Raw genomic sequence first — 13,497 nt, forward strand, 5'->3', positions numbered from 1 at the left:
TTTGAACTGGAGAACTGTGTATGTGGCGTGTTTGTGTGTTTGTGTTTGTGTTCGTGTGTCTTCTTTATAAGCAGACATTTTTGTTTGTGTGCTTTTGCATTGGCTTGTATGCATGCGTACAAGCGGGTGATCGTGTGGGTTTTTAGTGTACACATGAGTACTTATGTTTGTTTGCTTTTTTTTTGAGTTTGAGTGTTTCTGTGAGTATTCAACTGCGTTCCTCCTTACGTGCTTTCATTGGTGTGTGTGTTTGTGCGTCTTTTTGTTAGTGTGACTGTTTGTGTCGTCGCATACACTTTTATTTGTTTGAATTTGTGTGTGTGTGTGTGTGTGTGCGCGCGATGGAGTTTCAGCGTGTGTTTGTTTTCGTCTGTTCATGTTTCTGTGTGTGCAATTAATTAGTTTTTTTATTGGGAGTTTGGTAATTTTTTTTATGTTTGTGTATATATATCAGCGTGTGTGCATCGGCGTTTTTCATTTGTGCGTGCTTGCGTTCTTTTCGGCGTGCTATTGTGTTCCTATGTGCGTATGTGTTTTTGTGTGCGCGCCTGTTTTTCAGAGTTTCTGATGATGCGTATGCGCGTATGTGTGTGTGTTTGTATGTGTGTGTGTGTGTGTGTGTGTGTGTTTGTGTTGGTGTGTTTGTATGCTCGAGCGCTTTGCGTTTGGGATTTGTCCAGACTGACCACACCTTAATGAGATATCTGGCAGATCATACTCACAGGAATTTGGTTTTGATCGACTAAAGGCGCAACCGAAACTCCGTCCAGATTCAGTTTGAGCCGCACCAGACCCCCACGCATCTGGCGCAATTCGGTCAAACCAACCTTATCCTGGGACAATAGGCGTTTCAATTTTTTAGCAAAAGAGACAAAACACTGCCTGACAGAGTGACTAGTGGACAGTACCCCAATTAGACAGAAGAACAGAAAAAATTATTTCCAGATTTATTCATCGAATTATGAAAAAGCATACCCTGTCATATACTCAAAAACTCAAAAAGTTTTTGCCTTCTTCTGCATTGTTTAGTGAATATAAATCCTTTATTCAGCCAATCTATCAGCACGTCATACTGGTGTACGGTACTGCTGATAAAATTAATGGAGAAAATTGATCCGAATTATTTTTAAAGAAAGAAAGTTCGAACCGACGCACAAATTGCAATCAAAATACAAAATACCTCTACTGAAGGAACTTCATGTCTACGAGCTCTTGAAGCTTCTGGCAGCTGTTTTAAAACAAACACGTGCCCATCCAGAGGTAAATAGCTACCTAATCCCCAAAAATTCAAACAATTTTGGAGAAAAAAAATAAACTTTTGAAAACTAAAATAAGACTTGCAAAACAAAATAAAAAGTCCATTAAAGGTTCGCGTCAGGATCCTCTGCAATGTTTTATTGAAGTATGAGATAATCGTATTAAAAACATTCTACTACTTGACAAAAATACATTTAGACTCTTACTTGCATAGTATTAGAGATGTCTACATATATGAGAATCCAGAATTACTCGCTATCTCTTGGTAACAGAATTGCTCTCAAATTATATTAAGACACCTGATAACGGACAGTAATATCTAATGGTGATCTTGCAAACTGATAATAACTTACTCTTTGTATATTTATTCTTTCATTTGGTATCAGTTTGAGAACGAATTCATTTTTATTATAAATGGGCATTGGAAGACCATGCTCGACCCATAATAAGACCTCAGCTCAACTTTTGAAAATTTGTTACTCGACCCATGAAAAGGCCACGTCAGAACCAAAGTATTTTTGAACCAATGAAAAGACTTGTACTTGACTTCAAGTTGGAATATCGACTATGTAATTTCAGTCAACAAAGCCCCCTCCTCCTGTCACCCCAAGTGACTTTTGAAGTCTTTTTCACAACTCGGGGCCTAAACCTGGGTCACTGTCAACTTTAAATTTGGTTAACAGTAAACTTAGTTGAGACATCTATATAGCCAGTAATTACCTACTGCAGTAAAGGCTCAGCTAACACATTTAACAGAAGGTTCATTAAAGACTTGTTTCATTTCCATTTAGAGATGAGACTTTGCTTTTGGACAAGTCTTCGGCAATTGGCGCTGTTTTGTTTTGTTTTTTGTCCATATCTTTGAAGGCTTCTACAATCTCGTTCACTGTCTTGCCATCTGTCTTGGGCACTTTAATAGCTGTGTATACCGTAAAAATGACCAATAACACGAAAAATATTAAGAAGACCCAACCGCAAAGTTCGTTTATTAGAGGCTCAAAACCCAAAGCTATCATGAAATTGCACAGCCAGTTAACAGTGTTGGCGATGGACAGTGCCTTGGGTCTGGCGCTTGAAGTAAACAACTCAGCGCATATAAGCCACGGAACTGGGCCTGGTCCGATGGAAAAGAATGCCACGGACAAGAATATCAACGCCATTGCAATGTAGTCTGTCGTCTTCGATGGGGTCACTCCGTGGCATGTTTGGTCCTCGCTTGTCTCAAGTCCGCTAAGCAGAATCGCAGCTGGCAGAATACACGCAGCCATTCCTGCCAGACCTATCAGGTGAGATTTCTTTCGTCCAAGTGGCTCTATTGTGAACACGGCCACAATAGTGAATATTAAGTTGACAAACCCCACAATTGACACCATGTACTTCGGGTAGTCCGAGTCTTCCAGGATAAGGTCTGCGGGTAGAATTGCTTTGAAAATTGGGGAAGAGTAGTAGAAGATTGCATTTATGCCCGACAGTTGCTGCGACATGGCAAGAACACACGCAATAATCAAAGGGCGCCTTAAGTATCTACAACAAAACCAATCTCAATTAATCAACTGTTCTTAAGATCATTTTCAATTTGGATGGGCTATATGCACGTGAACCGCACCGTTTTCTTTGACTGTGATCGATATTCTTGCAATAATTTTGATCCCTTTTTGGAATATAGAGATCTTTTAATAGTTTTCAATGGGTGCGTATCCCTATCTAGAGCAACTCAGAAACGTTCAAAATTTGCTTTTACAATTAGAAGACATGGGAGGCACAATACCCCGAAATAACCGCTGTTGACCAACTTTGGGATCGAATTAGGCAGAAAACCAGATCAAAATTGAAAGTGTATTATAACCCAATAACGTCGGGCGAACTACTCTCAAACGACTTGCGAAGAGTTGTTTTCGTCAGTAGATAGCTACGATTTATAGAGGCTAGCTTTAGCTTAATTGAAGGGGCGTGGGGTGAGCGCGGCGGAAGGGGCCGCAAATGGGTGGAGCGCATGGGAGGTGGGGGTCGAGTTCATTGTTCACAGGTTAAACAATGTGCAGGAGTGAGGATTGGGGGTTTGAAGTTGAAGTGCAAGTGGTGGGGGAGTAAAGTCGGGGAGGGGGGTTGAAGTGGGGGGGGGGGGGGGGGTAGGGGTTCAAACTATAAAAAGCACCCTTCATATTATGAAGCTATGTCTCTAAGAGAACCTAATGCCCTCCGGGCGTTACATGTTTATGCTGTTGTTGAGGAAGAAAAAAGTCAACTGGGTCATACATAAAATTGTTGAAGCAGAAAAAGCTTCAAAAAGCTACAGGATTAATATAATTGTGCAAGGTTTGTTTGCGAACAGTTAGGAAAGTAATCGAATTTTGGCAGCAATTTCATTAGATTCATTAAAAATGGAGAGTTCAGCCTCTAAAGGATGACTGATAGCTTAATGTTATTACCAGCTAATAACTTATTCTTTTAGAACTTTGATAACTCAAAACAAGTAGTCTCTAAACAATGAATCTTAATACCCAGATCTCATTAGTAGCTTCCCGTTTCTTTTGATTTAACTTTTTGGCCTTGAAAATATTCAGTACAATCTTCAATTTTTTAGTTCCACTCAGTTGGAACGGTGAGCAAGCCGAGAAAACGTCACTATTATGACTAATTTAGATGAAGGAAATTAAACTGCAACAATACAGCTTGAGAGAAGTCCCGGAAATCAGTCTACAATATTAAAAAATATGCTCTACATTTTGGTCCTGAGAGCAGACAAAAAAAGAACATTAAGAGCCAAAAAGACAAAAAATCAAGAATTTTGAAGAAATGTTGTGGTTGGTATTGTCTCCAAAAAACATTCAAATTGTTTTTGTCTTTTTGGCTGGGATCGTTCAATTGATCTACTGTTCAGAACAAAGTTTTTCCTCAATTTTTTTGATCGGACTATAAGAATGAATTTAAGATTTCATACCACAAATTTACGAAACGTAGTGAATACGCTGTATGTCAAAAAAGCAAAGCGAAGTGAAAGCAAAAGGAGAAGTGTTTTGTTTCGGAGGGAGGGGGGTTGGTGGGGTCATTGAGCTCTATTTTTAAATCACATATTTAAGTCTTTACCGCTGTTGAATGTTTGTTAAGGGACTACTAAGGCTCTAAGAAAACTGCTCTGCAACTCAATGTATTCGAGTTGCACCCCTTTATTTTTTCTCATGATAAAAAAATTCCAGAAATGTTGGTCAGACATAAATGTGATCTTAGCGAAAATTCTAAGAAAAAACAAACAAGAGTAAATTGATCGGAACAAAGTTCGTTTGAGATCAGTTAAAGAGTGCATTTATTATCTATTGACTGATTAATTTTGTGTTTGAATGACTAGTTGATCAAGCTTGTGTTCCACTTGAAATCACAAACTCCTTTTATGGCATTAAATATGTAGTTAGATTTTTTTCTGTGAAAATTTACAGTGTTTTGTGGAAGGCAATTCAGTTAATGCAAAAATATTATTCTTCTAGTTTTCGTCTAAAAATGTTGAATCTAAAAATTTTTTCAAAAGTTTAACTCGTTATTAAAGAAACTTTAAGTCAGCCGTTATTGTTTTTTAATGGAACGACCTACTTTATAATCCACAAGTCCAAGTATCGCACTTTGGGCTCCTCTTTCTCCCTGCGATCCTCTTCTATCATATCCTTGATCTCCTCCTCGATGTCAGCAGCCTCGCCCCTCAGTTTCTGCAACGAATTTCGAGCAGCCTCTCGATCGCCACGCAATATCAACAAGTACCGCGGACTTTCAGGACAAAAGGGCAAAGTCAAACATTGAACAGCCCCCAGAGCCAAATTTATGCCAATCAAATAGGGCCATAAATCCTGGCTCCCCAAGATATGCTCGAAGCCCAAAATTTGGGCAAGTAGAATTCCGAACACAATCGTGAATTGGAATACAACCCCAACTGCACCTCTGATGAATTTCGGGGCAATTTCACTCAAATAGAGAGGACAAGAAGACGTACACACGCCGTTATTTACACCTTAAATATATCTCAGAATAAAGTAAGGAATTAAGTTCTCTCGGGGTAGTCTCCTCGACCTGCGCAGAACATCTGAAGCCTTCTGTCACAAAACTAATTAAGCTGAAAGATTATAGATAGCGAACTGGCATCGGTTGTTCTTTCACATTGGAGATCCTAGCTCATGGGGGCGGGGTGATTAAAAAAGGGGATTGAGTCAAAGGAAGGAAGGGTGATTGAGTGTACTGGAGAAGAGGGAGAGGGTTGAGGGTAAGGAAGTTGCCCTTCTTTCAATGGGGACGGAACCCAAAGAGTTGCTCTTCGTGCCATAATTAAATATAAATCCCGCCAGCAGTTTTGAGGAAACGCATTCTTAGAGATTAGCAAGGTTCTTAAAAATTGCTCAGCAACTATATGCCCTGGTGTCATTATCCCAGTTGTTATCTCAAGAGCAAAAAATCTAAAGTTTATTTTTTTTCATTCATTGATCTAAAACGGAGATTTCTCTGAACAACTTATTTTTGCATTTTTCACTTTCTTGCAGCAAGTTTGGAGTATGATTGCAACTCCCTGTGCAGCACGATTGCAGCGCCCTATGCAGCACGATTGCAACGCCCTTTGGCGTTGCAAATCATTTTTTGAATCTTGTCCAGAGTTAAGAAGCTAAATTTACAAAAATGGGCTATTTCAGTGGCCGCCAATCGACTGCTTTTCTTTTTAATGCTCTCGTGCGATTCGTATTCTTAACAAAATTGCTCACTTTGAAAATATGGAAGGTTTTTGATGGTCGAAAAAGGAGCCGTGATGATAACTTTTCTACCGAGCAATTCAGACAACTGTTTTCGATACATTCTTTTTTTGATGCATGATTAATAGCTGCTCCAAACACAAGTGTGACGATCCCTTGGCTTCGAATTAGTGGAGAATGGCGAACTATTTTTTAAGTCTGCATTTTCAGTGATAAAGGAAAGTAACTGTGTGCTTGAAATTTCTTCTTGTATAATGTTTGGCAGAGGAAAAGCTCCGTCGTGAACATGAACGTTTAATTTTGTTATCGAGTTTACTGCAAGACCTAGTTACAAATTTAAATTCTTTATAGAAATAGCACAAAGCTTTTTACGTTTTAAATCTTTGGTGCTATTCTAGTGTTCAATCAAGCGTGTTTTATTGATCTTAGGATGTTTTAGAAAATATATATTGGGAAACTAGTTGAGTTTTTGTCTGGTGTTAGACGGTTAAGAGAGAACAGCCTGAAGCAAATTGTACTTAAGATAAGCTGGACCTAGCTCATCAAGAATCTTTACTTGTTCAACGTAAACTTGGCTACAGAAATGAAGCCTGGAAGAACAAGAACAAAAAGAACGTGAGAACAAGTTAAAAGAGACGCCCAAGTTCGAGAGCTTAAAAAGAGTTGGACCAAGCTCGAAATTGTCCCACTCAGACCAATTCGAGCGCACACCTGACCATTTGCGCTCAAAATTGCAGAGCAATTTTCAGCGCACAAACGCACTTGATTCCGGTCAGAAGCGCGCTTCCGGTCAGAAGCGGATTTGAGCGCGCTTGAGTGTGATAATAAAGGGTTCGAGCTCAACTGGGTCTGATTAAAAACGGCTTTAAACTCAAATGGGCCTGATCAGAGATAGACAATTCGGAAGGCATTCATTTTTCGTTTTTTTTTTGTATTTTTAATGAGAGATGTTGGTTCTGCCAAGAGGCAACAATAAAACGTCGTTCTCATCAGAGACTCATCTAAAGTTGGATGGCTCTGATCAGAACCAAGAGATCCAGTTGATAGCAAACGCCGGTCTTCTCTATAAGGTTTTAATTAACTGTAGATCAAGACGTTTTTGATGGAAAGCTGTATAAGTTCATCCATTCAGTCAGAAAAATGCATTAACGGTATAGCTTTCAGTTCTTAGTGGTTAGCGGTGATTTTTTAAGTAAGATATTATTAAGATACTTTTTTAGCAACCAAGATGTGCTAGTTAAAATCCAGTACTGGTCCGTTTTTGCAGTATTCGCACCTGTTTAAGCCCCCTAACATCTGGAATCACAACCTTGGTAATTTCTGTTCTTTCCTTGGCTTAAATAGAAGCAGAAAGGTTTTGCCATATGTTTGTCTTCTGAGAAATGAAAGTACAGTAACCGTTTCATTTTTCTGTTTGTTGCTGCTCTCGATATCGAATGTCTCTTTAAAATTTCGTTTTTCTTTTACGCTATTGCCATCTACTCAATAAATTTGAGCACTGCAATTTATAGCCCTCAAGTTTTACCATTTTATGTCGTTTCCTTAAACAACAAAAATTGAATCATCAGACTGAAAAACAACAGTTAGATAATTAAACAATCGCAAACAATTAGAAAACACCAGCAAGACGCTAATAATTATTACAAACTTGTTTGAGATCAATTAACCAAATGTCGTAAAAGACTATTACGTTTTTTAGCGCTTTTGATTTTACAATTATTTTGACAAATTTCCCACAAATGCTGGAAAGTGGCGTGGTTAATATATCAATATAACATTTTTGTATCAATTCTGAAACTCTCGCCCCTCAAACCTGGAAACCTAAACTGCGCAATTCAACATTGAGTGCCTTGTGATTTTAATGACCAACCCATAATTGCTCGCCCAACCATGAACATCTCGTAGGACTTGGCTGGTTTGCAGCACGATTGCAGCAGTGTGCCAATCAGCAATAACGTGTTGTTCAGCAACATTGTTTTCCTGCTGCCTAGCTTGGCACAGAGGAAGCCTCCGAAGAAACAGCCTCCAATGGCAAACAGTGCCCAAATTGCCACGCAAGCTGCCCAGTACCAAGTCAAGCCATCATTTGAAAACGGCTCTCCGCTCCTATTGAACTTCGTTTCATTGAAGAAACTTTTGATGTTGTCCTGGAAAAAAAATTAAGTTCTAAATTAAGCTAAACTAAATCTACCCGCAGAATAATTCTAACTACTTTGCTAACCATTTACCAATTTTATGTTGATTATATGTTTGTGCTTTGTGAGTAATCGCTTTGTGGACAGCATAAGGCCACAGCGGCCTGTTCTCAGCTGCCCTTTTCTTATTTTTATTACTGATTTTATTATGAGGTCCAAAGCAATCATAGAGCATCGGCGTGTGTATTGTGTATAATATACGCCAGGGTCATGATTGCAGTGACCGTGGTGAAATTTTGCCAGACTGGTTGTCTTTAGCGGTAAATGCAGTCCAAAAATAACCATGTTCGAAATGCGGAGAAAATAATTTGACGCATTCACTGCTATTCACCGCATTTCTTATATTTATCGCATTCTGTGATTCATATCCGCAAATTTGGCAAGTATTTACCACATCAAAGTGTGGCTCCAGAAATAGTAAGATATCAATTTGCGCACGTAGACATTTATTTGCGCACTTAGAACACTTCAATTTTTTTTAAGTGAATGCGCACATAGACATTAATTTTCAATCAAGGCAATTATATTAGTCATTATACCGCAGAGGTATACCTCGAAGTTTCCGCCTTAGTACTAATAACTCGTAAAATAGATACATAAAATGAGTAAACACGCGTAGGATACAGGCTTAGGATCTATTTTTCGCAAAAGTGGTTCGGCTGTTTTTGCGAATTTGAGATACTTTCCAGTTGGCAATAAAGTGACAAGTCATGTAGCACATTTTTACTCAGTTTAGGTATCTATTTTTCGCATTATATGTTTTTATTATCCACAATTGTGTCTAATTTGATGCGCGCAAGTGAGTACGTAACAGTGATTTGAAACGTTATTAATTGAGCATGAAAAGGTGGTTGATGAAAATATATCACACTGGGTTTGGATAATTTTACCAATCTGTTCACCAACGCAAAGAAAATTATAGGACCAGAGGAGATTTGTTTTGTAGGTCGGGAATCTGCAATACACCATCAAGACCGAATCACCACACAATCAAGTGACATCCAAAAGCAAACAAATAACATCATCTGGGTCCAAAGAAAACATTCAGCGAGATTAAAAAAGCAAAAAACTCAGAGGCATCAGAAAGTGCCTATGAAATTAATTAGAAATCAAAGCCCGTTATTTAAATCTTAGTGTCAATAGCCTATTTTCAATAGACTGGTTATAAAAACTTTTTCTTCGCCATTGCCATTGTAAAATTTTCTTCTTTATGATATTCAGAAGTGTTTCAAACTGTCAATAGTCACTTAGTATGAATGAAGGCATTTTTAAAAAAGCACTAATGGACATTTGGCAATAGACACCTGTCAATAGACGCATGTAATTAGGCGCAAAGGATGAACGCAAATTGCAGGGTTCTTCAGACTAAAATGCAACTAAACTTCAAAATAGTTTTGCATGTGATACATTTCATTCAGAAGGATAATCCTAGATAGCAAGCCATTGAAACAATTCCCCCTGCTAGCCTATGAAAATTGCTATCAAATTGCAGCCAGTGTAAATGATTAATTTGAAAAATTCTCAATTTGAAAAAAACGGTTTTGGGATTGTGTGGTAATGTCAAGCGCAATTCCTGACCTACAGCTAAAAAAACAGAAACAATTTTGTAATTTTTAGCATTATATGGTATATTACTAAATTTTATTGTGTCAAAATCGCTCAAAACAAAAAAGTTCAGAACAAAAAATACTGTATCTTTATTGCACGGTGATAATTTGGACACTTTTTTGAACATCTCTTGCGCAATTCCTTTCAATTTTGGCCGATTTTTTTTTTTAAAGTATCCATTTTTTTTGCAACATTGTGGCTTTTTCATTGTACTAACACCGGAAAAAAGGGCAATAGATACACAGAACAGTAAAATTTGCACGTCACAATTTGGGAACACCTCTGCGGTGTTATGATACTGGCTTTCACCTGCTTTTCATAATTGTTTTTGTTTTTAATTTCCTTATTCATTCGATTTGTTTTTTTTTAGTTACAAATTTTACATAATTTTAACATTTCAAAATTGTCTCAAAATAGCAAAATAAAAATTAATCAGTTGTCGTGAAAGCTTCAATTTCATTTGTCGGTTTCTTGTTCTTCAACAATAGCTCTCTAGTAGCAATAGTGGAAAATTTTTGAAACTTCTATTATTTGGTATGATTTGTTGTTGAACTTTTGCTTTTTTTCCGTTAAGCTCAGGGTTGCTAACTTGGTTTTGACATCCAGTAAAAAACTCACGTTTTTTGTGAGCAGTAGGTACAAAAACGGCCGCAGCCGCATCTTTTAAGGTAAAAGAACCGTGGTTCGATGAATAGCTCTTTTAACAGAGAAAATTGAATTCTTATTTTTATAGCGAATAAAGTTTTGCTTCTGTTTGTCTCACAACTTGTTCAAAATAAGCAAACTTTCGAAGGATTTAAAAATATCGGATTGGTTTTATTGCATCCAATGACGTGACCGTTATGACTTACACTTGATTGTTAGGACCAATGGTTTTCTAGTTAACTTTGGGAAAGTTGAAAAAAGAACAGGTTTGATATTCAAGATACTAACTTACATAAGTAAGCGCATATTATATGTCGTCAAATGTTAAACTACTTGCTGTTTTTTTAAATCATTTTTATTTTGCATAACTTTAACCGTTTTTTTAACGTTTGATCATCGGAAACTGAATAGACCTTAATTGATCAAAAACTGACATCCCATTTACAGGGATTGAGTCCTACGTAAAATCTGTTCATTTTTGATAATGTCTATCAATTTTTAACAAATTTTTGGGCATTGAGTCCAAAAGTCTTATGATTGAGCTGAACTTACAGTTTCATACGGAAAAGTGGCAAACTTCTATCAAGACTTTCTGTGTAACTAATTCTTTTGTCTTTTTACATTTCACTACATTTCACAGTCTATTTACATTTGATTTATGTAAATGATCCTCAAGAACAGGCAGTGTAGCATGCCTTATTTGTACTGTTTGTCCAAGCTAGCGATGATCGGATTTATAAACTGTGGAAGAAAACATTCACCAGTTTTTTTAATCACAGAAATGTATTTACAGCCATTGCAAAGGCTTTGAAAAACAATTATGATAAAAATTAAATTTTAGCAGCCTATGTAACGTCATATCCAGGAAAAGAAGTTTGCAATATTTGTCTTTTTCATTCATTTTTTCGTGTAGTTTTTGCCTACCATAGGGTTATTCAACACGCCAGTGTTGTATCCAAAAACAAGTCCTGTGCCCGATACAGCTGCAAACACCGCAAAGCACAAACTGCATGTAACATTCTTCACACTTCTCATTTCTGTGTCCTTTCCATTGATGTTTTTACTGTCCTCCTTTTCCTCTGATTCACCCTTTTCCTCCAATTTGTCTTCCAATTTTCCATCGTCCTTCTCAGGTAGTTGTTTCTCTTTGAGATCTTCAGTCGACATTTTAAAGTAATGTGAAAAATTGAAGTTTCTTTAATGAGTTTCGTGTACTTATCAATATGACTTTGATCAAGAACGAGAGTGAAGCAAATATTCCTGAACAAGATTAGAGATAATGTTGCCAACAAGTGTTTTCACGCGTAATTGAAAACATTTGAACATAAATTCTGCTGTTGTTTTTCACTCTAACTCCAAAATAAAAAAATGCAATAAGGTGTTTAATGTGAAGCATTTTAATCATTTGTGGGTGAAGTGAAAATCACCTCCAACATTTTTGTACAAAATATTGACTTTAAATTTGGTATATACAAAACTTTGTTGAATAAGTGAAACCTGTACCAGATTTCTCCGACCTATGAGGCAAAAGTCAGAATTGTTGTTTTGGAGCTTAATAAGATAAATTGGCCCCATTACATAGATTTGCCTATGGTGCACTAACGATTCCTATATAGAGGCTTAAATTTTACTCTAATGAGGTAGTCTTTCTAAAAGAAAGCCCAAAAATTTTTTTCACTTTTTTGAATGCTGAATTAAGGTTGGTTGAGATACTAGGATTTGACACCAGAAACCAAAAGAACCAGTTCAAGCTATGAAAACCACAAATTTCCGGTGGTTAATTTTTTAAAAAAATTTAAAATATGTAAACTAAGCCTGGACAAAAGTTTGCTAGGTGTCGTTTAGAACATCAATCGTAGTCAGGGAGACTGGAAGAGTAGGACATATGTCCTATTGTACTCAGCGAATCAAGCGGTAAAAAAGAGGCCCTTAGTGTGCCAAGATTTTGTTCTAACGTATTTAGAGAACCAAAGGGTTCGAATGTATTTGAATTTAATTTGACAATGAATTGAAGAGTAAAAATTTGCAGATTAGTGAGAGAAAAAATTTTCTTAACAATATACAGGAGTTGAAATAAAACAAACTTCTGAATCTCTGATAGCGAAGCAACCGATTATTTATTTGTTTCAGTAAGTGAAAGTCTAATTTTTTGGTCCTAGACTTAGTGTCCTATAGGACAAAAAGTTTAGGACAAAAAATTAGACATTCACTTCTTTAATAATAAGATCTAACTTTCAAATTATGTTCTCTGCCTCGGAATTTTAGTGACCGATGAAATCGTACCCTGGTTTCTCTAAGAGATTTTAACATCTTTAAACAGCTAAATCAGTTCAAATTATGAAAACTATAACTTTCCGTTGCCTTTTAAAAATTGATGTGCGATAATGAGAACTAATTCTGGATCAAACGTTTGCTATTTAGGGAATCAACAAAAAGAAAGCTTAATTACATTAGTTGGTTTTCAATTAAAGAGTACGCAAGCTAAAACAGTATTTGTTCCACAAGATATTAAAATCGCTATCGAAATGACAGGTAAAAAATAAATAAGTCTTCAAAATAAAATCTTCTTATTTTGAAGACGTCTTTGTCAATTGAAAGCATAAAACGGTCCGATAAAAATCACCAATTTTCAGTTATAAACGTTTTCGTATTAATTTTTATCGAATTGGTATAGTAAACGCCATGGCTTCACAAAAATTAAATGAAAAAACGACATTAAAAACGCATATTCTCATTAAACATCACACTATCAGTTCGCCAGAATTGCAAGTGTTTTGAAAATATAAATTAGAAGCTTTTTTGAGCTTTTCTGTATTTGTATTAAAACTGAACATATGAATTCTTTCAATCGAGGTTAAAACAATATTGGTAGTCTTTTTTTGGGAGAAAGTTCACGAAGAGCTAGCAGAGCATTTTTTTCTTGAACAAAGATGAGGGACTTAGAAGCTTTGTGTTGCTTACTCGTTCGATTACCACAAAAACTTGCTGAAACAGGCTTCACAAAAACAGTTATCAACATATTTTAAGGCAAAATTCTTCAAAAGAAATCAAAATATTGTATTTTATAT

At 36.6% G+C, this 13,497-nt stretch overlaps 2 protein-coding genes across 2 annotated transcripts in view; both read right to left on the reverse strand.

The window, feature by feature from the left end:
- LOC142358715 (uncharacterized) overlaps positions 1-13,497 on the reverse strand; it is a 405,321-nt gene that overhangs the window by 186,323 nt on the left and 205,501 nt on the right. The gene's annotated exons all lie outside the window — the stretch shown is intronic.
- Positions 1,815-11,938, reverse strand: LOC142335323 (solute carrier family 2, facilitated glucose transporter member 1-like). The gene is made up of 4 exons (XM_075383771.1): positions 11,354-11,938; positions 7,852-8,128; positions 4,843-5,254; positions 1,815-2,781 (listed from the first exon to the last, which is right to left on the reverse strand). Exons 1-4 carry the CDS (start codon positions 11,594-11,596, stop codon positions 2,022-2,024), a joined length of 1,692 nt encoding a protein of 563 aa, XP_075239886.1. The 5' UTR covers positions 11,597-11,938; the 3' UTR covers positions 1,815-2,021.

This window comes from Convolutriloba macropyga, chromosome 2 (genome assembly GCF_964194025.1).
Source record: "Convolutriloba macropyga chromosome 2, txConMacr16.3, whole genome shotgun sequence".
In the NCBI taxonomy this organism is placed as follows: domain Eukaryota; kingdom Metazoa; phylum Xenacoelomorpha; order Acoela; family Convolutidae; genus Convolutriloba; species Convolutriloba macropyga.